Here is a 25626-nt window from a genome sequence, read left to right on the forward strand (position 1 = left end):
AAAAATATTTGAAACGTATCAGTACAATAATGCAATACAAACAACAGCCATAAAGCCGAGATTTAGTGCAGGACTGTTATATTAGAATGCATTCGTTATTGCCAGTGTACCTAATGAACTGGCAAGTGAGTAAAATTAATTGCTACATTATTATAATTAGTACTAAGTTACAGGTCCACATTCATATTTATTCTGTCATTCTTAGCTGACTTTATGTCACACATAAGGTTTAAGATTAGATCCACTTTGTTATTCCGCTCAGGGAAATGAAGTCACAGAGGCAAACCTTGAACGCAGCATGAGATAGAAACAGGGTAATTGTGTAGATGGGGAGTCTTTTTCATCCCAGGAAGACATCTGTTTCATGAATGAATCAAGCTACTGGAAGGAGATCCCAACAAATATGGAGACCATATGTTTGGATACACATCTATGCTTCCACGTGTTCAAACAAATACACCAGTGGTGGAAAGCAACAAGTTAATGGGCATTTTATGCCGCTTTAAACTTCCACTGAAGGATTTCAAGAGGAAAATATGAAATTTTTTTGCAGGAATGTTAAGATTCAAAATAAATCTGCGTTGTAAAAAGAAGTAGTTCAGATTGTCTTTAGCTTGCAACTGCAAAATGTACAGATTTACACATGAATGCAACAGTAGATAACTAAGTCTTTTAATGGAACTGAGCCGTGAATTTTACACCTGATTTACCAGCAGTGTTTGTTGATTCTGATCAAAAAGTGTCTCATCATTTGTCTAATCCTTACTTCTAAATGACTGGTAAGGAGTTTAGTTTCTTTTTTATATCTGTGAGTGGTGAACACTTAAAACTCATTGCACTCTGTTAACGATCAAAATATATAAGAATTTGTTCAGTGGTATAATAGAAACCTGGGCTTTCTCTATTATAATGGCCAGAAATACTCCAGACTAAACATTTTTGGGAACAAATGTGAAGACTGTTGTAGGTGGCTGATAACTGGTGACTCAGTCCACCTCCCCGGGTCAGTGAGAGCTTTTCCAATTCCAAAGATAGCTTCATTAACTCCTCTTTCAAATCGCCTGTCTTTTGCTGGCTAAAGTGGCAACTTCAGTTTATTCATAAAGCACATTTACAAACCACAAACACTAACAGCTGTTAAACGTGCAGTAAACACAAAGCAAGGAGGAGAAAGATAATACAAATACTAAATTAAAACACACTTGTTTGCAATAAATGCAGCAAACTCCAAACTGAATAAAACGCTAAAGAATAAAGGTTTTTCCTAATGTGCAGAGGTAAAGTGTTCCACCGTTTGTTAGGGGGCTGCGCCATCTTGAACGTGCACATTGTTGTACACCACACTCGGAAAACAGGACAGTATCCAAATTAATCTGAACATCTTCTAATTGTACTTGTAAATAGATCATGTAGGTTTCATAGGTGCTCCTAATTAAAACCTAAACTTCCCAGCAGTAATTTAGCACTGAAGAAGCCAACTGGATGAAACGTCTTCAGGAAAACAAGTCGAGCTACCCTTTTTTGTTTAGCGTTGTTTTTTTTTTTGTATATATCATGACCTAGATGGAGTTGCAGCCCTAGGTTCTGGGGGGCCCCAGACTAAGACACATGTGTGCTATCCCCTAAATTCAATCTAGAGTAGTCTGTTACAGGGTAGATAGAAGGGGGCCCATGGAGGTGGCTGTGGTGGATGCACTGTAGCGCCTTAAGAGGTTTTATGGTTGTCATTGTCACAAACAATTGCCTGGTTTGCCTGTCTTGTCTGAATCTATCTTCACTGACACGCTTCACTGAAACGGAGGATTACAAGCAGCACTTGAAGGCAGCATTGAGAGTACATAACAAGCCGTGGACATAAACATGCGACGCGGCGCCCTCCAGTGGCGGAGGGAGCTCACTGCCGGTTTTGTTGTCGCTCTGGCTGATGATGATGATGATGATGATGAGGAGCCCCGTGGCAAGTGAGAACGAGCAGGCGAGCGCGCTCAGTACACACGAGAACCTGCTGAAGGCCGTCGGAGTCGTACGTTGTAAATTATGTACATAAGTTACCGATATTTTCCGGGACGCACATGAATGGCCAGTCGCGCCTCTCGGAGCCGACAGAACGAGCAGCGACCGGAGAAATCTGAAAACCGGGCGGCAAGCGAGGCATCGTCTGAACCGGACCGCGTACGCCAAGTGCTCACACAGACCCGAGGCTCGACGACTCCGGTGGGGGGAGAGATATATTCAAGCCGACAACGCCGCGGCAAGCCCTGTAAAATATAAAGAGAACAAAAAAAAAAACCAAACGCGATTATTTTTATCCTCCCTTTTTGTTTTTCTTTCTTTTTTTTTTGTAAATGTATTTTTTCAGTGTGAAACAGTTTTTGTATCGGCACAAAGCCGAGTGTAAATCTCGTGTAAATAACCGCAACGTTTGTAAATAGATAGATAATAATAACAAAGGAAATAAATAGATGTAATTGTCAATTGATAGATAGCTATCTGGGCTTTTTTTATTTTATTTTAAATAATAAAAAAAAAAAAATCGCCGGACAGATGGGCTACGATGCTACGTTCAGGTGAGTGATGTTGTTATTTTCAATTACGGTACAAATAGTAATTTCCGTGATTGCACGACGGTGGCTCCCAGTGAGACGCTGTTTGTTGTTATTCTGTCCGGTGTGTTTAGGCACCACCGAGTCCCTCATTAGCTATTTATCCTCTCCTGTGACAAATTAATAATCTCAAATAAATTACGCCGTGTAAAAAAAAACCACTTGAGTCAAGTGCAGACCTGCGGGGCTGACGGGCCCTCAGAGTTATTAGCCCCATTATTTTTTGAATGACTTGAAAGGAGCCCTGGATGTTTGTGGGTTTTAATTCGCGGTGCTGTCACCGTGCTCTAGCCCTTGCATGGTGACTCCACTGTGTGTGTTCATCACCCGTTTGCATGGCGTTTCTAAAGTCAGCTGAGCTACCAGCTAGCCAATAGCTGCACCCCGTGGCTCCTGCACATCCAGGCAACATTGCACAGTAGATGCTGTAGCCTATAAATAACATACATTAGATGCGTTTTGCCTCAGATCCAATGAGTGTTGCATGACCTGTCACATCAGAAGGACTTTGCTTTCAGGAATTTAGCCTCAATGTGTTAAAAAAAAAAAAAAATACTGTCAGTAGCAGAAGCACATTTATTGTTGTGTTACGGTATCCATGAATTATATATTATGTCCTCAAATCCTATATTGATCTTTTATTGATCAAAACAGCAGTGCATGCTCAAAACCATTAGGGAGGATGCTCTCTCTCTCTCTTTAAATAAGGCTGACAGGTGCTGGACTACTGAAATTGACACTGTGCTGATCTCCTGACTACTCCATCATCCGTAGCAGTTCAGGGACCATTTGCCGGGCTGAGTTGTTGATATGAGCTCCAGGAGTTGTAAGCCACTTTGCTGACATGTAATCCGGACTCATCACTGGCTGATTAAGGAGCTCTTCTCTCACCTGGATTAAGAGGAATCTGTTGGAATTGGATGGTTCTGCTCGCAGAGGGGGACTGAAAGAGAACAAAAACGAGGGGTTAGATAACACATATTCCCTCTGTCTCTCTCTCTCTCTCTCTCTCTCTCTCTCTCTCTCGTGCCCTCTCTTGCCGAACAGTGCGCTGTGTGTGCTACCTACACTCGACTCTCCCATGCTTGACCTGGATTGGACAAAAGTCCTTGTTGTGTTTTCAGACTGATGGGAATAGAACAATCATTGTGTGCTGGGTTCCAGGCTAACATTTGATATTTCTTCCACCGGATTTCAAAACACCACGCAGGGAAGCCGCAACATGTGCTGAGCAACTTGTGCAATCAGTGAGCAGAAGGGGTTTAGTCTTAACTGTATGCTGTTCTCTCTTCCACGCGCTGCTATGAAATGCTTTATTTCATCTCTGGGTTATTTTCAAGGTGCGTTTGGGCTTTCCTCTTCAGTAGTTTTGTACGTGGCTCGCCATGAACAGTGTAACTGTTTGTGATTGTGCCTCACAATCACAGTCTGAGCCTGATCACTTCCTGTTTTTCAGTGCAACGGCAGCAGCAGAGACAAAGTCAGCTCTTTGCAGCTTTACACCTGCCACCTCCAGTAATCTATCTTGGAGTGAGCGTGTGACAGAAGTCAGCCTCGTTAAAAACTCAGCCTCTCTGAACAAATATGGCCTTTGTTTTTAATCTGCCAGCGTAGTCAACAGCTGACCTGCAGAGTTCAGGCGCAGAGCTGTGATCTTCAGAGTAGTCGGTTAGCTTTGACATTGAGCCCATTTAAATTTTGGCCAGCAGCTCTCAGACCTTGTGCTGCCTCTGCCCCGTCTCCCCAAATCACTCGGCCTCCATCTCTTCTTTAAATCTCTGTGGGACTAACGCCGGTTTAGGATAGATAGGACAGTGTTGCATCAACCATGCACGCGAAAGCCACTGTTTGTGTTTGATCTGAACACAAAATAGAAGAGTATTCTGTTACTGGGTCAACATATTTCTTTCAGTTTCTAGTTTCCAGCTAATCAGATGAACACTTTCACCCACTGGTACAGTACAACCAAGCTCATTCAGTCTAGTGGTCAACAAAGGGATAAAATACAAAGTACTCCAGCTGGCAGTTGATGAAGGGAAAGACTGCGACGCACAAACCAAACAAACACACTTATGCCATTATAACTTTGTACCCAAATTTACATGAGTGTTAAGTTATGCTTTTTATAATCAGGTAGAGTTACAGTTTCATTATCGGGGACGTTGTAAATATTTTATAAATCATAAACAAAATGTGAATTTCTGCAGGTTTGAACAAAGAAAGATGTCAGTAGCAAATTATTCGTGGCATGTAAGATGGTATATACAGTCACTCGCCAGTTCAATAGATACACTGGTGAATGCAATATATTCTAATACATCAGTCCTGCACTAAATCTCAGCTTCTTGAAGGTTATGGTGTTCAATATTTGTGTAAAATAACTGAGAGAGCTGTTGATTCAACCGTGTTTTCATTTTGGAGGCTGTGGTTTATAGTACTATTGAACTGTACTGTGTTATACTGAAACATGTTTCTACTATTTTGACAACCCCATTTCAGTCAATGAGCTAGGCCAAATAACGGAAACACTTCACTGCTTATTTCAATACAGTTTAACAGAATATCAGAATTCATTTGTTTTCAATAGTGTACCTAACGAACTGGCAAGGGAGTTCATTCTAAATCCCAAATAATATTTCACATTGCTCTGTCTGTCCACCTTGTTTGTCAGCAACCAAAACAAAAAGGCTTAAGTTAAGAGTGTAGCTTGAGTATCATTAATCGCTCTACTGCAAAACAGCGTCTCAACCTGCTCTAACCTGGCCTTCTGCATTTAGTCTCACTGTGACAGCGGACAAATCGGAAACTATTCCTATGCTAATGTAATCACCTCCTGTTTTCAACCTTTTCCAAACACTAAAAGCATTCCTCCTCTCCTCTCCTCTCCTCTCCTCTCCTCTCCTCTCCTCTCCTCTCCTATCCACGCACAACTGTAGCTTCCTTTGTTCAGGCAGAAATTCAGCTATAGTCACTGCTTTCATTCACACAAACATTGGCACATATTTTATCAGGCAAAATCCTCCCCCCTCGCAGCCCCCTTTTTTTTTTGTCTGTGCCCTCCCTTCCCTTTATCTCCCTCTTGTTCTCTTTTGCACACATTTTTTTCCCACCCCTCCTGTGAGCCCCCCCCCGCCTCGCTCCATCCCTCCATCCCTCCATCCCTCCTTCCCTCCCGCTCTGTTTGAAACTCCACTGTCCGCCCGGCTCCCACCGACTGCAATCCCTTCCTGTCCCCCTCGCCACTTTTTATTCACTCTTTTCATCTACACGTCCCCCTCGAAAACATAGCTGTCTGGGCGTGCGCACAACTCCGGCTCTGCCTTTGTCCGCAGTGGCCGGTTTGGGTTCATTGTAAACTAATTCATGAAAAGAGTGCCACGGGATTGCGGTGTGTTTGTCGCGTTTTTAAACTCGCGGATTGTGTGCACGAACGGTAGGTTTCGCAGGGCTTCTTTTCTCCTACTTTGAGCACAGATGGCATAAAGCGATTGCAAAAACAAGCCGCCACTTCAGTGGGTTTGTATAATAGAATAGTAATCACATCATTGGCACTGAGGAAGAAGAGATGTCACAATGATTTCTGTTGCACATATCAGAAATTATGAGGCAGCTGCAGGTGTTCTTCCCATGCAGGAGCCCCTCAGAAGCCTGGAGGGCACAGAGAGTGCAGCGTGTCAGATGTTCATTTCTCATGCACTGGTTTAAAAAAAAAAGAAAAAAAGAGGAGCCAATGATTCTCACATATGAATTTGATGATTTAATGTACGCCACACACACACACACATAGACGCTGGAGTCATTTTGCTGCCGAAGCGAGATGTCACAGCTTCAGCTGCAGCGCCGGTTTTGTTATCTTCAACTTTGGTTTGCCGCGCTCGCTCACATGGGCAGTTGCTTGGTCATTTGGCTGGTGTCAGGAAATTCCTTTCGGCATTCTTTCATTGAAAGGGGACATGCAGTTTGGCGGTGGGGCGGGGGGGTGTGCGAGTGACGGTTTGGTTTTGATGTGTGCGTGCGTTTTTGTCGGTGTATAAAAGATAGAACGAGTGTGCGAGGGACATGAAGGGGAGGGATGAAGGAAAAAGGGGAAATGCAACATAGTTTGTTCTGACTTGCTGGTGTGTGTCTCTCCATGTCTGTGCGTCTGCTGTGAGTGTGTTTGGAAGGGAGTCTGGGTGGGTGTGAGAGACAGTGATGGGGCTGAACGTGTTTGATGTACTGTGATAACTCTGTCCGGTATGTGGCTTTCATGGGAACTCCTTGCCCTGGGGACATGGGCCAATAAGCTCCTGTTTAAAGGGCAACTTCCCTCTCTTTATCGCCTGTTGTTTTTCCCCCTTTATGTTCCCCACACATCCTGTTAGCCTTTACCTTTTTAGTCTCACTGTACACTACAGTGCGCCCTTGTTGGTTCCCGTAACTCATCATTGCACGTTAAGACTGAAATTATCAAACACCCTATAGCTTAAAGGAGATGATTTTGGTAATTAAATGTATTCTTAATCTTTCATCAAGCAAAAATGACACATTCACTGGCTCAGTCTTCACAAACTTGATTTTAAATTGAAGTTTTCTTCTTTTTGAATTTGGAAAATTGCGACGACAGTTTGACTGATCAAAAAACTTGAACTGATTCATATTTGCCGATACACTTTCTGTCACTGTAATGACTAAGGTTGCGTCACACCGTCATACATGGTAGCTGTGCAGATTATTTCAGTGGACTGGCCAAAATCGGCAGCACCCACATCTGGATCTTTGTTGCCCATCCGTGTGCAGCAGTGATTCCATCTTTTTTGTTTTGCATCATTGCAGTAAACCAGACGTGGAGCGTGTTGTGGCTTCTTGCATAATGCTAATTACAGTTTGTCTCTCAGAACATGTGTCCGTGTCGAGGGAATGTGGCTGAACTGGAAATCTTTCTTTTTCTTTAGGGAGCCTCTTAGCAGTCGGTCTGTTATCAGCGCATTGTGTTTTCCGCATTTGACTGACAGCTACTGGCATTGCATGTCAGACTCTTTTGCTTTGAGCCTGGAGACACAATAGGCTTGATGTGAGTGTTAATGACTGAGTTATAAAAGAGATGAGAGCTGCTGTGAGTCAGCTTTGCTCAAAAGGGAGAAAAAGCCTATAGCTGTGCTGCTGTGACATTTCAAGGCTCCGGGAGGACTCTACGTGCGCAGTCCTCCTGAATACCTTCATAGCTAAGATCAGCTAAGAGTGCTGTAACCCTAGATGGACTGGGTGCCAGTGGCAGCGCTGCCTAATGTCAGTGGCCCTTGAAAGTTTCACGTGTTCACTTGTAAAGTAATATGCGTTGAGTTGTAAACTAATACGTTAAGCGAGTTTATGCCCTGACCTGGAAAGCATTTTTCAGTTTCCATCTTCTACACCGTAACACTCCTCCTGTGCAGCTGTATTCAGTCTTCCTGATTCAGACTGAGAAATTTTTATTTGTCCCCGGGTTGGCAATTTAAGGCAGGCGTTAGCAGCATGACATGAAATGTTTGAAAAACTTTTCAAACAGTCCACAGAGGATGTAAGCCTGGCTGTATGAATATAGTAGATAAGTGGATAAAGTGCAGACAGTGTAAGCAGCAAATAATAATAAATAACATCCTGTCTCTTCAGAAACTGTCTCCGGAGTAACTTCAAACTAGCCGGTAATGAATGAAACGCTCCTGAAGCAGCCGTTAAAGAGATCATTGGTTGTGAGAAGGCAGAGATACGATACCTAGGGACAGATGGGCAGTGAGGAGAAAGATGCTCGGAAAGATGCCCACTAGTCCACACTGACAAACAAACACAAACTTAAGCAGTGACCAAGTATTGCAAGGAAGTTGCCAAGTCAAAGGACACTTGTGATCGGTTTCTTCTGCCGGCAGAGATAAACAGTGGGTCAGTTTACAGCTTTGCCCGAACATCACCTTGCTTTAATTGCCTGGGTATGCACTAAGTAATACGGTGCTGAACATCATCCTAATCATAGTTGTGTCTATTTATGAGCCCATTGTTGCGGATGTGTGGTGGAGTCACTCCTGTACAGTTCAACAGTCCCTCTGCGTATGAATTATTCACGGTCCACCGGCCCATAGTTCATCATCCATATTTAATGGTCGGGATTGCGTACTCCTAACTGCAGCTTTCTGTTGACTAATGGAGCTGTTGAACACAACTTAAGTCACAAGGCACTGATAAACATGCAACGTGATGATTGATGGATAGCCTTGTTGGGTGTTCTTGGAGGACGCTTTTGGTTTTAAATGTGCAAAACAATTGAATTGCCATTACGCAATTTATTACTTCAGGTCATTTTGTCAAGCAGCTTTGGATGACCCAAATATTTACCTTGCTTCTGATTACTGGGAGCATCACAGCAAGTATTGAGGTGTGCAAAACCTACTTAAGGATCCAGTCAAGTGCGTCTCATCTAGATGTAGCTTATCAAATACAAACAAAACTGTCATTCTTCGTCTGTAAATATGTCAACATGACAGCGATTCTCTCTGGTGACTGGGTGAATATTAATGCCGTGTTTTGTTTTTGTCTTGCAGGTTCACTTGAAGATATTCACACTACTGCTTGAAAGAAAGGCACCGCAGCTTCTCCAACAGGCTTGAAAAAAAAGAAAAAAAACTTCTGGTTGAGTGTGTTTGTTCGGGCTGAGAGACGTGCGGTTTTCTCTCATTGGCACTGCACGAGTGGATTCTGAAGAACATGTAGGAAATGGTGAAAAGGAAAACAAAGACAGAAATTAGTCTCTAACAGTTGTGGTTTCACCCTCTTCTGCCACTGAGTAGCAGCCAAAAGAGACGGAGAGGAGGAGGAGGGCAGAGGAAAAGTGTGAGGGAGCTGCAAGTTTAACCAAGGACAGCCATCAGCTGCAGCTTGACTGACTAGAAGGGGTGAGTGGGTGACCACAGAAAGAGAGAGAGACGGGGACTGACGGAGGATCAAAGGTTTGGAGGAGGAGGAGGTGTAGGAGGGGTGGGCACGGCCATTCCCCATGGCTACTGACCCAGGAGAGCCCACAGGCACCGAGGACTCCTCGGAGAAACCTGATGGACAGAAGGAGGAGGACACAGAACGGGAGGGCAGGGCCGACCAACAGAGGGCGGACGGCACCCACCTGGACTTCCCCTCCTCACAGGCTCAGGAGGGCACAGCGACAGGAGGAGAGGATGGAGGAATTGGAGGAGGAGGTGGAGAGGCCCAAGAGTCTGAGGAGACCACAGTCAGACCGATTTCATTCTCCACACCCACTTTACCAGTCGATACAGGTCAGAAACGACTGAGAAGGGAGAAGCGGTTCTTCAGGAAGAGCGTGGAGATTTGTGAGGAGGATGATGACGCAGAGGTGACACCTGAGGCGCCTCACAGTGCTCCCCACCTGGAGCTATGCTCGTCAGACTCTGTCTTTACCAGCAGTGCCCAGCAGCAAGGGGCAGCTTCATCCTGTGTAGCCTTGGGGCATGAGCCATCATACGCCAACACCGGCCATGAGCCCGGCAAGGAGGCTCCTTCATCTGCACCCACCCAGAGGGGGAAGGAGAGGGAGCGTGAGCAGGAGGAGGAGGCAGAGATGAAGGCTGTAGCCACCTCTCCTGGTGGAAGGTTCCTCAAGTTTGACATTGAACTGGGCAGAGGAGCCTTCAAGACTGTGTATAAAGGCCTGGACACGGAAACCTGGGTGGAAGTGGCTTGGTGTGAACTTCAGGTAAGACAGACAGTTTCCTCGACGATGCCAAATGTTCAATATACATTCTGCATTAGCTGAGCCACTTATAATCAGCACGCTTCAGATTTTGTACACAACCCTTGAAAGTAAATGGGAATGCTTCAACAAATACCGACACATGCTATTTCCAGTCTGTGTTCTTAGCCGAGCTTTGAGCCCAGGATGGCTCTTTTGAAGTGAAGCAATCTGGAAATCTCAGCACGCTGTCTGCTTGCTATTCACGCCGTACGGCTGCAGTTCAGTGGAGACGGGTGAATAGGAGGAGCATCGCTTGTGGTTGATTGACGGCACAAAGTGAAAGGGGAGGCTTTGCCTTTTCTAGGACTGTTATGAATAATAGAATCATGGGCTGTCGGCGTGTCTGCTTGTTGTGATAGGTATCCTATTAGAAACAGTATTTCCTGGATTTGCTGTGAAGTGAATTTCACAGTTTACATTAATGGCACTGTGCAGCAGAGGCTCCTCAAAGCTAAAGGCTCCAGAAGATGAATGCCTTCTATGCCATACTATGTGGAACTCGATTATATAACGAGATAACTGCCACTCAAGTTAACATGTGTCATGAGTTTTATGATGAGATGTGTATGTAGTTATTACGAAATGTCTGGTCAAGGTACATAAATGTTGTTCAAACACCGTCTAGCCAAGGCTGCAGTGGCCACAGTCGTGTCTATTGTATAACGTAATGAGGTATGAAATGGAAATGATGATATGTATGTCAAAGGGAAGCTTTGAATAGGAAGCATTTTGTGAGCGCAGAGCAAATGGAAACACTGCAGCAAACGTAGGTGTAACGACAGCAAACATTACTGTCAGAAAATCCTTGTCATGCATTGATACTGCAGTGGGAGGACTAATGAAGTGCGATAAACGTTTGATATGAGAGCACTCATGTCCACGTCTTTACATACTGCAGCCAACCGGATTTCATTACGCCGACAAGTAATGGGGAACATTGTTAAATGGTGTGAATACAACATGTGGTGGGAGTCAGACATGTGGAGGAGAGAAGAAACGCATCCCTCTGACTCTTGGCCTCACAATAGAGAGCAGTGTTATGGTGAGCCGTCTGATGTGACTGCTGGCTTTGTATGAGAAAAGGCAGTCATGTGTTTGGTTTGGAGCTAATTCCAAAACAAGAGCCTCGACTAATCCTTGAGATCAGGCTCTGTCTGTTGAACTAACATGCAGCGGGCGGTCCGACATCACCTTTCCCGCTGTTGCTCCTACACCTCGTCAATCAAATTCACATCAGGAGTCGGGCTCTGCAGCTCTTGGACAGTCCTGCTTAAATAATCAGCTGCCTCTTTTTGAAGAGATCTGCTCAGCTTCTGCATTGAGTAGCATGTTTCACCTCCACGTTATCATGATTTCCCCCAGGCAACTTTATTTCATGACCTCAGCAAAGGCCTTTTTTTTTTTTTTTTTTTTTTGCTTTGGCTCGTATGTGTGAGCAAATCTGAGCCAGTAAAGCATTTTTGAAAATGAAAAGACATTAGGATTAAGCTGCGTCCATATTGAATCTTTTATATCCAATTCTGTCTCCCAAATGCAGCAGTTCACATTAAATCTGATGGATAAAAACTAGTCTTCACCGGTTGTTTGTTACACAACAGGCCTCATCGATCAGAATCTACTAACACAATTAAAAAGCCTTGATGCATGTTTCAGTGCGTAATTAGATTTCAGATTATGAACACATAAGTGATATGAGAGATGAAACAGACTGGGGTTCTGTCACATAGAGCAACAGCTAGGAGTAGAGGGGGGAAAAGGCACAGTGTGAGAAAGAAAAGGGAGAGGCGCATGAGGCGATGGAGAGTGGGAGAGGGAGAGAGACAGAGGGGGGAGACGATGAGCCAAGCGGAGGATTACCATGGCATCCCTCCCAGAGAGCAGTCGCGTAGCTAATGCTAAGTTACAACACGCAGGGAGACTCATGAACACACATGCACACATACACACAGGGTTTGCACAGTGGCCGGGTCACAGGCCTATAGACGCATCCAGTGCCACATTCAGTGCAACATTCTAGTCAGTCGGGGTGCATGATGTGTCCGATTTACTCCACCTTACCAAGGCTGTACACATTTAAAGGGCAAAATGCCGTTAGAATAGACATTAATTGGTCAGAATAATAATGTTGCGTCGCTGTGAGGGCGCACTGCGGATGGACACAATGATGAGCAATCATTATCTCCGTTCAAAGCATTATTCATGCATAAAATTAGTTAATGGTGATGAAAGATAAACAAGTTGTCTCAGCTCTAAACACGCACCCAATTTTGAAAATCATGCGATGGTAATTCCCTCTAATTGAAAGCAGAGGACTTAATATACACCGATCAGCCACAACATTAAAACCACTGACAGGAGAAGTAAACAACACAGACCATCTTGTGACAGTTCAGTGTTTTACTGGGAAACTTTTAGACCTGGCATTCATGTGGATGTCACGTAGACATGTACCACCCACCTAGACCAGACCAGGCACCCCCACCCCATAGCAATTACATCCCCAGCAGGAATAAAACGGTTTTGGAATAACTAAAAAAAAACATGAAAAACAGCACAAGGTGTTGACCTGGCCTCCAAACTCTCTAGATCCCAAATTGATTAGGTATCTATAGGATGCCCTAGAAAGAGCCTGATCAACAGAGGCCCCTCCCCTTAACCTATAGGACCCAAAGACTCACTATAACAACATGGAAGAAACCACAGGACACCCTCAGAAGGCCCATGTCCATTCTCTGAAGAGTCACAACTGTTTTGGAGGCACAAGGGAGACCTACACAGTCTTAGGAAGGTGGTTTTAATGTTGTGGCTGATCAGCTTATTTGCTACTTATATAAAAATGCTAAAACACCAAGGTCTCTAGTGGGACAGGATGATAAACAGCCTGTACATGACTGGCCAGTGCGGTATTTTTGATTCCATCCACTATTCTGTGAGACTGCAGCCTGGGAGCACCACGCTCCTGTCCTCCCGTGTCCACACAGAGAGGGAATCCAGGGGATTAGCTGTCCAAATGCAACTTGAAAGAGTGGGTAATTAAGTTCACAGTACAGACACCATCTCTCTTCTTTCCTTTCCCTTTCCATGGGAATCCCACGCCTGAAAGGGCAGAGCTATACATCTCCCTCCCTACTGCTTCTGCCGTGCGTTTTGCCGTCCATTACCCTAAGTGGATGTGTTTGTTTCTGTCTTGTGTTACCTTCCTGTGTGTGTGAGCCGCTTCTCACTATCTGTGTCAACATATGTCACTGTATGTATCTGCCTATCGCCCGCTCCCTCCTATCTCCTCCCCACTCTCCCCTCCCCCCTCTCCCCCCCCCTTCCCTCTCCCATCACTTTTTGTCTGTTTGAGTGAGCATGCAGAGTGATCCAGGGAGTTAATTACAGTGGGTGCCTGTCAGGCTGGAACAAAAACCCTGCACAGACAGCATAACTCGGGCGGCAGAAACCAGACTGGTTCAACCCAGCCATCCCAGACTGGTCCAGCTTAGCTCAGCCCAGCGACACTCACAAGACCAGCCACACTAGAGCAACATTCACCACTGCAGTATTGAAGTTTGTCATAAATAATGAATACCACTTGATATACTGGGAGATTTAACTTTGGATTTATGTCTGCAGGTAAATGTTTGCTTAGGGTGCTGCTCTGTCCAAACACTGTGCTCTATTTCTTCCCTGTGAAACTTAATCAAGACTTCTTGTTGGCTTCTATGCAGTTGAGACCCCCAGTTCCGGACATTATGACTGAGAGATCATCTCAGGCTGTCAGTGTACATATTTTGGGTTTGGCCACCTAAAGCAAAGACATGCTATTGATAGATGACTAAAGTTAGTAGAGGATAAATCAGTCAGACCATAGCTGAACTGACTAGACCCGACTGGAATCGATTCAACTCAAACTGGCCAGACTCGTTTTCAACCCGGGACACTGGCAGTTGGCAAGTGTCCCTCGGGCTGTAACCTCCTGCCGCAATGGTCTAACCGGCAACACAGATTCAGTTTCTATTGATTGTTTAAGACGTTAACTACATAACGCTGCCATTAACTGTATGGCCAAAACATAAATCAATAAACCTGAAGTACTCGCAATCGAATTGGTGAGATGCGATCATTATCATACGTGATCCAGTGACAGAAGAAGGAACCCTTTTAGTCAGATATTGATACAAATGATTTTTTACATAAATAGGCCAAACAGTTTGTGTTACTGTCTTGTGGTTACGTTGTGTTTTTATACGTGCATTCAGCCGAGCAGCTAGCTAGTGTTGAACAAACTTCCCTCAAATGAGTGGTCATCCAAAAAGAAATGATTAGTGCGATGTACTGGCTAAAGGGATCTGATCTAGAGGTTAGTGAACTTGGCCTACTAGCCTGGAGTTTTAATCTGCCGTGCAGGCCAGCCCTTTTCCAGCAATTTATCTTGTTAGTGTGAGCTGTTGTAGCTTACAGTAATCTAATCCTTGCCACCCGCCACCTTGGATTTTCAAACGCTGACATGCTGACACTACTCTGCAGGGCAATATACGCTGCCTGCAAACTTATTAATGTGCACTTATCCGCCCAAAGAGGAACAAGGAGGCTCCTGTTGTTGCTGATGGCTTTTAAAACAGTTCTCTAAATCGTGGCCTGTTTATCCCACGGTAGTTTCTTCAGGCGGGAATGTAACCTGAATGTTATCTGATACACCACGCGCCGTTTGCTAAAATAGATGTTTTAGGGCCAACATGCTTGGCCTGTGTGACCCTCGGCTTCTTAACACCTACCAAATATGCGTCGTAAGCAATATCCTGTCCATTTACCCCGGTGTTATATGAGGATGCTTTATAAACAGAAGCTCAATCTCACGCTGCACCACCTGGTTTTACAGTTTACTTAGTGCTTTACACCTCTGTCATGGAAGCATCACATAACAACAAGATAACTATATTTGCAGGCGTGAAGATAACATATCATGAACATCCTAACATATACATAATAATATCTGAGAAAAAAAAGCTCAAAAAGCTGAATGAACACATGTTTACAGAAATCCAGCATACATTTCCTGAACTGGATCATATTTTTCCGATGGTTTTGCTAATTTCAGAAAAGAAAGAATCACATTACAAAGGCCATAGAGATGTGGCTCCCTCGTTATACGGAACAGGAAAATATGCACGTGCAGTTAAAAGATGTGTGACGAGACATTGTTTATGGTTTTTTGACGGCAGTTCCCCACCTGACGTTCGCATGCACACACAGAAAGAACCGAGTGCGTATACAGTGCAGCGCTGCCTTGTTTACAGTCTCAGGTATTCATCAGACTAACTGCACCCAGACGTCCGTAAAACACACACGACTGCCGTTTCATTACATTTGCATACACGAGTGCATGGGAAAGGTTGGGAATTATTCTGAGAAATATGATTATTATGACTTCCGGGTGTTTATTTGAGGAACTGCATAACAACCTGTCTGAATTAGAGGAGGAAGGAAACAAGGCCATTCACAAACTGGGCCGTGTCATGTGCTTCTGCCGTTTCTCTCCCTCACTTTCAATTTGTTTCACTGCTGCTTCTCCATCTGGGTGATGGTTAGGAGATTGTTCTATCACTTTGTCCCCCTCTATGGCGCCCATGTGCCATTTCGTATCTCAGATTGTATCTTTAGATTATTGCTGTAATGTTTGTGAGTTTACTGTGTTATACTGCATTTGTCACTTAAGTCAGTTTGGCCGAAGCGTCGTCCTGAAAGTCATTGCGTTTGGGTGTGTTCATCAGTGTTGGTAACAGAAAGATGAAATAGAGATGATGAGCTATGATTATGTAAAGGTGTTTTTGCATGTCACTGCATGCTGTGGAGAGTAGGTTGGGGTGAATCTGTCTAGACACAGTCTCCCACATTGAACTCTTTGTGACCTCTGCTGAACCAAAGGCTGCCTGATGCGACACTCAGAGGGAGACAAAATAGATGCTGAGGAGGCAGCAGACAGGGACACACTGGCAGACTCTCGGCCTCACACAGTGCCAGACAGTGAGGTGGAGCGATGCTGTCAGCGAGGAGTGAGACCAGAGGCAGTATTCCCCGGCAAATTAAAGCACAGCAGAAAAAAAAACAAAAGAAACATACAGATATTGGACGGCGTTGACGCTTAATGATTCGACACACCTGCCCGCCGACAGGTACACGCATTTGCATATGAATGCACTACGGATGTGGTAACTTAACAAGGTATTTGGTGTCAAGGAATGAAGGTATGAGGGCAGGCTCGACTGGGCAAGTTATTCTTAGAAATGGTAGCGCAACAAGGAGCAGGCTTTTTGTTGATGCTACTTCCCTGTTGAGAGGGGAGGAGTGAAGAGATCGCCTTCGCCAGTATTTCCAGAAAAGGACACTGAGCCAGTATAGACACAGAGAGCAAAAGATCACTGAAAATATTAAGCAGGGACATAAATTTGAAGAGAAGCAGAGGCTTCTAAGGCAGGAAGAAACATTTAATATATATATATATACCGATCAGCCACAACATTAGGACCACCTTCCTAATATTGTGTGCGTTTCCCTTGTGCCTCCAAAACAGTTGTGACTCATCAGAGAATAGACATGGGCCTTCTGAGGGTGTCCTGTGTTGTCTGGCAACACAGTGTTGTTAGTGGGGGCGTTTGGGTCCTATGGGTTGTGGGGAGGGGCCTCTGTGTATCAGACTTGTTCCAGTGGGATCTAGTGAATTTGGAGGCCAGGTCAACACCTTGTGCTGTTTTTCATGTTTTTTTTTAGTTGTTCCTAAACTGTTTTTGTGTGTGTGCCTGTGTCATGTCTGCTGCCATCAAGGAGTGTAATTGCTATGGGGTGGGGGGTGCCTGGTCTGGTCTAAGCGGGGTGGTACATGTCTAAGTAACAGCCGCATGAATGTCCTATCCAGAGGTTTCCCAGCAGAACATTGTGTTTTCACAAGATGGTCAGTGTTGTTTACTTCTCCTGTCAGTGGTCATAATGTTGTGGCTGATCAGTGTAAGTGTATGTATAAATACGGTCAGAGAAAAAGACATTACATGGAAATCCGTTTATGTGCATTCAGATATCCACAGTACTCTGCCTCAACATCGATGGAATTGATCAGTGGAAAGCCAGTGTTATGATGACTGCTATTTATAGTGGGGTCTGGTTGTGACACGGCTGCCATCCGACTCCGTCCCAGATATTAAGTCAGACACGCTGTATTGTTTTTTCCTTTGTTTAATGCTTCCTTTTATGTAAATGGCCAAACTGTTGTTAAACCCCATGGCAATGAACTTTGGGTTCTCCATTAAGGCGTCCTTAATGCCCCTGAATAGCAGGTCACAAGGTCAAGAAAGGTCAAAGGACCACAGACTAAGAAGCTTTGTTTTTGATGCACATGGGTATAGCAGACACAACAGTTGCTCATGACAAGTCTAAAAATATACACTGACTTAGTGGCGCCGGCCGAGATTTCCTCCGCTGTAAAATGCCCTGATTGTCAGTATTATGTTCTCTTAACGTCACATCACTGCCATGTCATATACATATATATATATATTTTCATGAACTCTATATTTTTTCGATTGAATGACATTTAAAAACATGTTTATTTTTTGTGTGACTACACCGTATGTTATTGATAAAAGCACCCGTGTCATGAATACATAAAAATAAAGATTCGTAATAATAAATATGCATTATTTTTTCATTGTGCAGGGGAACACCTACACTTTATTACATGTATGAGCCTTAAGTTGTATAAATAACCTATGCGCCAGTATTTAACTGAGGGATTAGTCAGTGGCTTTCTCTTATGAGTTGCTGCGTGTGCCAGTGAATTGGATTTCGTCCATTCTGTCCGCCATACTGGGGATGTGTGGCAGATGCAGCAGAAATGTGTTTTATAAAGCTATGGCTTGGGTGTTGTCTTAGCGCTGCTGCATCTCTGTATTGCTAGTGCCATCTAGTGGTAGCAGGTGTTACTGCGCAATCACAAGGCTTAAGGTGTGCGCGTTGTTGCCTCGTGATGTTTTGGCCTCTCTAAATAAATGGTGCAGTGTTTGCATTTTTGCAATTGCCGGCCAGTAAACAGGAAACCAAATATTTACATTCATGTCATGAATGAATGTGACATGTTATGCACCTCTCACCTCAGGACCGCAAGCTGACCAAGGCGGAGCAGCAACGCTTCAAGGAGGAGGCAGAGATGCTGAAGGGGCTTCAGCACCCCAACATCGTCCGGTTCTATGATTCCTGGGAGTCTGTGCTCCGCGGCAAGAAGTGCATCGTACTGGTCACTGAACTGATGACATCGGGAACCCTCAAAACGTTAGTATGACTTGATTATATCTGTTCATTTTCACCCAATTACAGCTCATCGTTATTGTGTCTTTTAGCCATAGTCTAATTTTTTGTTATTTGAAGCAACTTTAAAACAATACATCACAGGCCACGTTTAAAGAAAATGTAGATCAGTTTCTTGGAGTGAAGTCATCTGTGATCACAGTATCAGTGGTTAATTACAGTCTTCTCTTGAGTTTTAACTGCATTTGCCCTCTCTCCATAGTTACCTGAAGCGTTTTAAGGTGATGAAACCCAAGGTCCTAAGGAGCTGGTGTCGGCAAATCCTCAAGGGCCTCCACTTCCTTCACACCAGGACCCCGCCAATTGTTCACCGGGACCTCAAGTGTGACAACATCTTCATAACAGGCCCCACAGGCTCTGTCAAGATAGGCGACCTGGGACTGGCCACTCTAATGAGGACCTCATTTGCCAAGAGTGTCATAGGTAGGCTACACGTACAGTCCAACTACTGTTCAGAGAAATGACAGAAGCATAAAGTGGCTCTACGGGTTCGAGGCCTGTACATAATCTTTGCTCAGCATTTTGCACCGTTCAGAGGTCCTCAGCTACCAGAAGTAGGAATATAGATTATAACTGACGGAGTCACTCTAAAATCAATTTGAGCACTTAACATAAACAGAGACCACTGATGAGATGTTGCACAGTGAGCAACTCAATAGATTTAACTCAAGAATCGAGCGCAGTCGCCACGAAGATTGTTATCAGAGTTTCGAGAGACTTTATATTCTTCCCTTAAACTTGGACAGACTGGAGTCTGCAGAGCCATGTGGGTTGTTACAAATTAGGCACCTCTGTCTGGTCTTAACAGGTACCCCGGAGTTCATGGCCCCGGAGATGTATGAGGAGCACTATGACGAGTCTGTGGACGTGTATGCCTTTGGGATGTGCATGCTGGAGATGGCTACTTCAGAATACCCCTACTCTGAGTGCCAAAATGCTGCTCAGATCTATCGCAAAGTCACAAGTGTGAGTGTCTTTGGTGACGTTACTGTCATTCAAATTTGGCACATTTGTGGGGATGTTATTTTATTTAAATGGGATCCGAACTTTCTGGTTCCGTTGTGAAAATTGTCCAGAAAACGAATACCTGCTACATACAATTAAGTTCCCATTACTTTTTCTGCAGGGCATAAAGCCAGCCAGCTTTGATAAAGTGAATGACCCAGAGATTAAAGAGATAATTGAAGGGTGCATTCGACAGAACAAAAGCCAGAGGTAAGCAGGTTTTGCTTTCGTAACATTACACTCTCTCATGCAGAATTACTGATCAACAACCTGATTTCACTATATGTTGCTCCTCCCTTGACAGACTCTCTATCAGGGACCTCTTGAACCACGCATTCTTTGGGGAGGACACAGGAGTCCGGGTGGAGCTGGCAGAGGAGGACACAGGCACCCAAGACTGTCTGGCTCTCCGGATTTGGGTTGAAGAGCCCAAGAAGCTGAAGGGGAAGCACAAGGACAACGAGGCCATCGAGTTCAGTTATGATCTGGAGAACGATAGCGCTGAGGAAGTGGCCCTGGAGATGGTAAGACTCACCGATGACTGATGCCTGAGGAGTACAAAGAGGGTTCATAGGTGTCACATATGTGATAGGGGAAGACTGGGAAAAGGCTTTGATGCTCTAAAGCTTGAATGAAGGTCAGGTGGGGGTAAAACTTAAGCTCGTTTATCAGCCCGTTCTGACCTAGATTCTCTCTGCCCGCAGCTACCCATTAATTAATTACTCTCTCTTTGTCTCTCTCGCTTTCCCTCTCCCAACACAGGTGAAGTCAGGCTTCTTCCACGAGAGTGATGCCAAGGTGGTGGGAAAATCCATCCGGGACAGGGTAAATCTTATCAAGAAGTCAAGGGAGCGTCGGCAGCAGCAGCTCCTTCAGCAGCAGGGCTTTGAAGAGCGAAGAGACTCCACTCTCACCTCCTATAGCTTTTCTCATCCCTCTTGCCCACTGTCCCTGGGGCAAGGGGCAGCTGGACAGACGGGGGGAGGAGAAGGAGGAGGAGGCGGTGTGCAGGAGTCCGAGGAGCTGCCTGAAGTGGACCAGCATGTCAGGCAGCAGCATATTTTCAGTGGCACGACACTTAGTTTGCCAGGTAGATAATGAGCGTTTTTATTTTCTTCAAAAATGAATATTAGGATTTTACAGAGTGTGTATATTTTGCATTATCCTTCTTTTTTTTTTGTCTTACACTTTGAAGGTGAGAGTGTTGGGTCTGTCAGCTGTGAATCTTGTGCAAGTGGTCAGAGCCAGGCGTACTCTCAGCAGGGGGACTCATACACCCTCTCCCAGGCTTCTCTCTCCTCTATTGCATCTGTAGGTTTATTCTACTGACAAATGATAACCAACTCATTCATTCATTAATTATTATTTGACTAATTTCATTGCTTATTTTCTTGTGCTACAGAGCACGGGAGCATTGGCGCATCCTCAGATGCTCCCCGTTGGTGAAAGTGTTCCAAATGTGCCTCTTGGACAGAGTGTTAGTATGTCCAGCATGCCCATAGGCCAAAGTGGAGGGGGACCTGCTGGTCAGACATTTCTTCAACCCAGTACCATGGTTCCACAGGTATCACCAAGTGTACCACAACAATATTTTCAGGTGAAAACAGTGATAAAACATTGCATTGAAGTGAAAGCCACGTTCAACTAGGGCTACTATATTTAACATCATTGTTGATGAGAGTAACAAAGGTTTTGACTTTGCAAAGCTCATGATCCCGCAGTTGGGTTCTTTCCCCTCAAATAACAATTTACGGCACCACAAATCGTCCTTATAATCTTCTGAGATTGAGCATCTGGGTGTGCACTGTACAGGGTTTCCCCCAGGTAGCAGGTTAGCAGAGGTGGTCAGATGCAACAAATTAGTAGTATAGCATTAAATTCTGTAAAACCGTGTGGTCTGAAGAGTTTGGGCTGATCTATATTTCCGACAAGACATCTGCTATAAATCACTGTGGGAAACCCTGATGTTTAAAATCAAATGTGTTGATAATTTATGCTCCTCCGAAGCTTATTCTTAACCTAATTTTTTTCTACTACTTTCTTTCCCCCTTTTCTTTCAACACCAATCATCATTCTGTCATTAACACTGAGTAGTCACAAACATTCCCATCAGATGCATTTCAGACTGCCACTCCCCATGGATCATTGGCACCCTCACAGTCATACATCCCCCCTGTGTCCCCACAAGCGCCCATAAATGTTCTAACTACATCCATGCCAGTCAGTGATCCCGCTGGACTAGCAGGGACTATTGTGCCCCATGCTCAGCAGACCCAACGCACTGCCACTCCCATACAGCTCACTGACATCATTCCCCAGGCCGCACCCCAGCAAACACAGCCTGTCATGATCCCCCAGCAGACTATTGTCCCACAACAACAGATAGGAATGGATCCCCAGACCGCCACCCTTCAGCAGCAGCCACAACACCAAATAGAGGCCCAGGCAACTCTGCTCGAACAACAACAAATTAGTGCGACTCAGCCACCAACAGAAGAGCATCGACAGAGCCTTTCAGCTACTGTCATTCAGAAACATCAACTTGAGCCTCAGCAGCAGACCTATGTGCAGCAACCTGTCCCACATGTTCAGCCAGTTTCTCAGCAACAGCCAGGGGAGCAAGCTCAAATTTACACACAACAACCGACAGGGGATCCTCGAGAACAGACCATGAGACAATCACAACAATTACAGCAACAGCTTCAGCAACAGCAGACTCTGCTACAGCAACATCAGCAGCAGCAGCAGCAGCAGCAACAGGCTTTACTGCTTGACCAACATCAGTTGTATGTCCAGCAACAACTTGATCAGCAGCAACAAAAAGCACTGCTTCAACAACAGCAGCAACAGCAGCAAGCCCAACTGCAGCAGCAGCAACAACAGCAAGCCCAACTACAACAGCAACAACAACAGCAAGCCCAACTGCAACATCAACAACAACAGCAAGCCCAACTACAGCAGCAGCAACAACAGCAAGCCCAACTACAGCAGCAGCAGGCCGTTGTTAAAGCACAACTGTTGGACCAGCAACAGCAGCAAGCTCAAATTCAACAGAAACAAGAGCCACCGCAACAAGCGCTGTTACAGCATCAGTTAGAGCAACAACAACAACTCGCTGCACAGCAGCAGAGCCAGTTATATCAACAAATTGGACAATACCAAGCTGGTACACAAAAAGAACCCGAGAAGCAACAGCAAAGTGGACAACAACAGCAACAAATTGTATTGCAGCAGCAATCCCAACAGAATCAACAGCAAAAGGAACAACAATTTAAACAGCAAGCCTTAATTCAACAAATGGAACAGCAACAAGCACTTATACAACAACATTTGCAACAACAGTTAATTTTACAGCAGCAGCAGCTGCAGCAGAAAGCTCAGCTACAGCAACAAGAGCAGCAACAAGTACAACTCCAGCAGCAGATAGAGCAACAGCAAGCCCTGTTGCAACAACAGTTAGAGCAACAGCGCCAGCAACAAATCATTTTACAGCAACAACAGGCAGAGAGATTACAGCAACAAGCTCTGATGAAACAACAGATTCAAGAGCAGCAACAGCAGCAGCAGCAACAAGTGGCAATCATTCAACTTCAGCAAACTGAAAAACAAGAGAGTGTCCATATTCCACAAAGCATCAGCGAGCAACAGATTCAGCAGCAACCTGCTGACATGCAGCACATGTGTATCTCACGACTAAACCCCGCTCAGTTTCCAGCTCACGTCCCTCAGCAGCAGGTGATGGATCAACAACAAACGGTCGCACTGATCCAGCAGCAGCAAGCATTTGTTGCTCAGCAGCAGCAGCACCTCACCTCCGTGAGGGATCCTCATGTTTCCACTGGAGCTCCAGCTGGTACTGAGACGGTTCAGCACCAAACTCATATTATCGCTCAGGCCCAGGTCCCCATGACCCCTCAGTCTACCCAGATCCCTGTCCAGACATCTGCTATTTCAGCTCAACCCCTAACTCAGCAAGGACAAATTGAGGTGAAGGGCCAAGGACAGATCCCAGTGCAGTTTATAGTGCAGCCCACAGCCCAAGTACCTCAGGCTGTGAGTGATGCCCAGGTAGCACCTCAAGCGGCAATGATCCAGGGACAGATGCACGTCATCCAGACCCAGCAAATTCCTTTGCAGGCTAGTTATCAGGGGCCTGTCATTCCCACACAGACTCAGGTTCAGCCATTAATACAGCCTCTACACACATCTTTTACTCAGTCCCAACCAGTACATGGCCACGTCCCAAAGGTTGACATACAGATGCTGGGTCAACAAAGTCAGGCCGCTATCCAGCCTCCAGCTGCTTCACATCCCAGTCAAATGCAGCATGAGACTCAAATGCCAGCGTTCATTCAGCCCCAGCTCCAGCAACAAACCCAAGGCCAGCCACCTTGCCAGGTACATGCTCACCCTGCCACTGGCCTTCTGCCACCTCAGTATGTCCCTCAACCTACCCACCAAGCCATGCCACCTGTACAGCAGGATATAACTCACACTACAAAACAGGAGGAGCAACAGCAGCCGGTGCTCCAGTATCAGCTGTCTCCTGGCCCTGCCGGAAGTGTCGGAACTAAGACAGACGGTTCAGTTGTTGAGCCTGCAAATGTAATTTCCGCTCCTCATCCTGTTCAGGTGGGACAAGCTTATGTTACTGGACAAAAAACACCACATTCAGCTGTTCTGGCCCAGCAGCAGATCATAGAAAGCACTTCTGACCCTTCAGTCATTCAGCCCGTCCCCCAGGCTGCTATGCCTCAGTCTACGGAGCAATACCAGCAACATCTGCAGAAGCTTTCTCAAGTGCAGCAACCGGTAGCCCTACCTCCTTCACAGGCCCAGTTACCTGCACAGTCTATCCCTATTCCAATCCAACAACCAGCTCCACTAAAGCAGCCCGTGATACCGCTTGATGAGAGTCACCTTCCCCCACAGTGCCCTCCCACTTCACATCTGGTGACCATGCCCCCTGCACAGTTAGGCCAGAGTAACGTGGCTGAGCCTCAGTCCCAGAGCACGTCCCTGCCCCTCTATAGTCACCTAGTGGCAAGTCCCCCTCCGTCTCCGCAGCACCAGGCCAAGCACATGCTGCCAGCTCACACACACACACAAACCAGCAATCAGGCCCAAATACACTCCCAAACACAGACACTACTCCAGACACAGATTCATTCTCATACTCAGACACACACTGACTCACCTGTCTCTGAACAACCTGTTCTGCCCCATGCTGCATTTCCTGCGCAACAAATACCCCTCAGCCCTTCAAAAACCCCTTGTCCTCCGACATCACTCCCATCTCTCCTATCCCTACCATCCTACCATCCTGTTGCTGCCCCTGCTCCGGAGCTGCCTACATCTCCACCAGCGGCCCAGGTAACCTTACCAGGGCAGGCCAACTTTATACCCACCTCCCCTCCGCCTGTCGCTACTCTACAATCGCTTGATTCTAATGCCCCCAAACTGTCCCAAGCTTCGCTCCAAGACTGTGACCTTTCCCTGCTGGGCATTGCTCAGGTACAACAAGTGTGAATGTTTCGCATTATTAATTAAGATAATGTTTTTGCCTTTCTGACATACTGGCGGAATGAATGAGAATACTAGTATCTAAATATTTTGACTGCACCTTTTTGATTCAAACTAACTTTGATTCATAAAATTAAAAGTAGTTATAGAGCAACATATATTTTTTATTAAATCACATTATAGCTTTACTTGCATCTGATGTGATTAATGATTTTGTGTGCGTTTTTCCTTTCTGCCTGCGTGCTTTGTGTGTGTATACATGTCTCCCTACAGGATGGTCCAAACTCCGCAAGTGCAGACCGTCATTCTTCATCTGGGTAGGTCTTGTCTGATCATCATTTACTTGTAGTTTTGGATAAAAGTCCTGATACTGGGAGACATGAAAACGTTTAATTTTCC

The 25626-nt window shown here is 45.2% G+C and overlaps 1 protein-coding gene across 7 annotated transcripts in view; it reads left to right on the top strand.

Annotated features, from left to right (window-relative positions):
- Positions 1–1572: 1572 nt before the first annotated feature.
- Positions 1573–25626, top strand: part of wnk3 (WNK lysine deficient protein kinase 3) — a 34995-nt gene continuing 10941 nt past the window's right edge. For 4 of the 7 annotated variants that reach the window (XM_084552669.1, XM_084552671.1, XM_084552674.1 and 1 more), the window contains exons 1-12: positions 1573–2567; positions 9158–10320; positions 18491–18663; positions 18902–19122; positions 19508–19665; positions 19826–19914; positions 20009–20228; positions 20467–20794; positions 20900–21015; positions 21107–21301; positions 21799–25218; positions 25501–25544. In XM_084552669.1, coding sequence (XP_084408795.1) covers positions 9610–10320; positions 18491–18663; positions 18902–19122; positions 19508–19665; positions 19826–19914; positions 20009–20228; positions 20467–20794; positions 20900–21015; positions 21107–21301; positions 21799–25218; positions 25501–25544 — 5675 coding nt within the window. In that variant the 5' untranslated portion in view covers positions 1573–2567; positions 9158–9609. Of the gene's footprint in view, positions 2568–3377; positions 3570–9157; positions 10321–18490; positions 18664–18901; positions 19123–19507; positions 19666–19825; positions 19915–20008; positions 20229–20466; positions 20795–20899; positions 21016–21106; positions 21302–21798; positions 25219–25500; positions 25545–25626 lie in introns of all 7 variants that reach the window. The other 3 variants (XM_084552670.1, XM_084552672.1, XM_084552675.1) reach the window with 3 other exon arrangements.

The sequence above is a fragment of the Chelon labrosus genome (genome assembly GCF_963514085.1).
Source record: "Chelon labrosus genome assembly, chromosome: 10".
NCBI classification, from domain to species: Eukaryota; Metazoa; Chordata; class Actinopteri; order Mugiliformes; family Mugilidae; genus Chelon; species Chelon labrosus.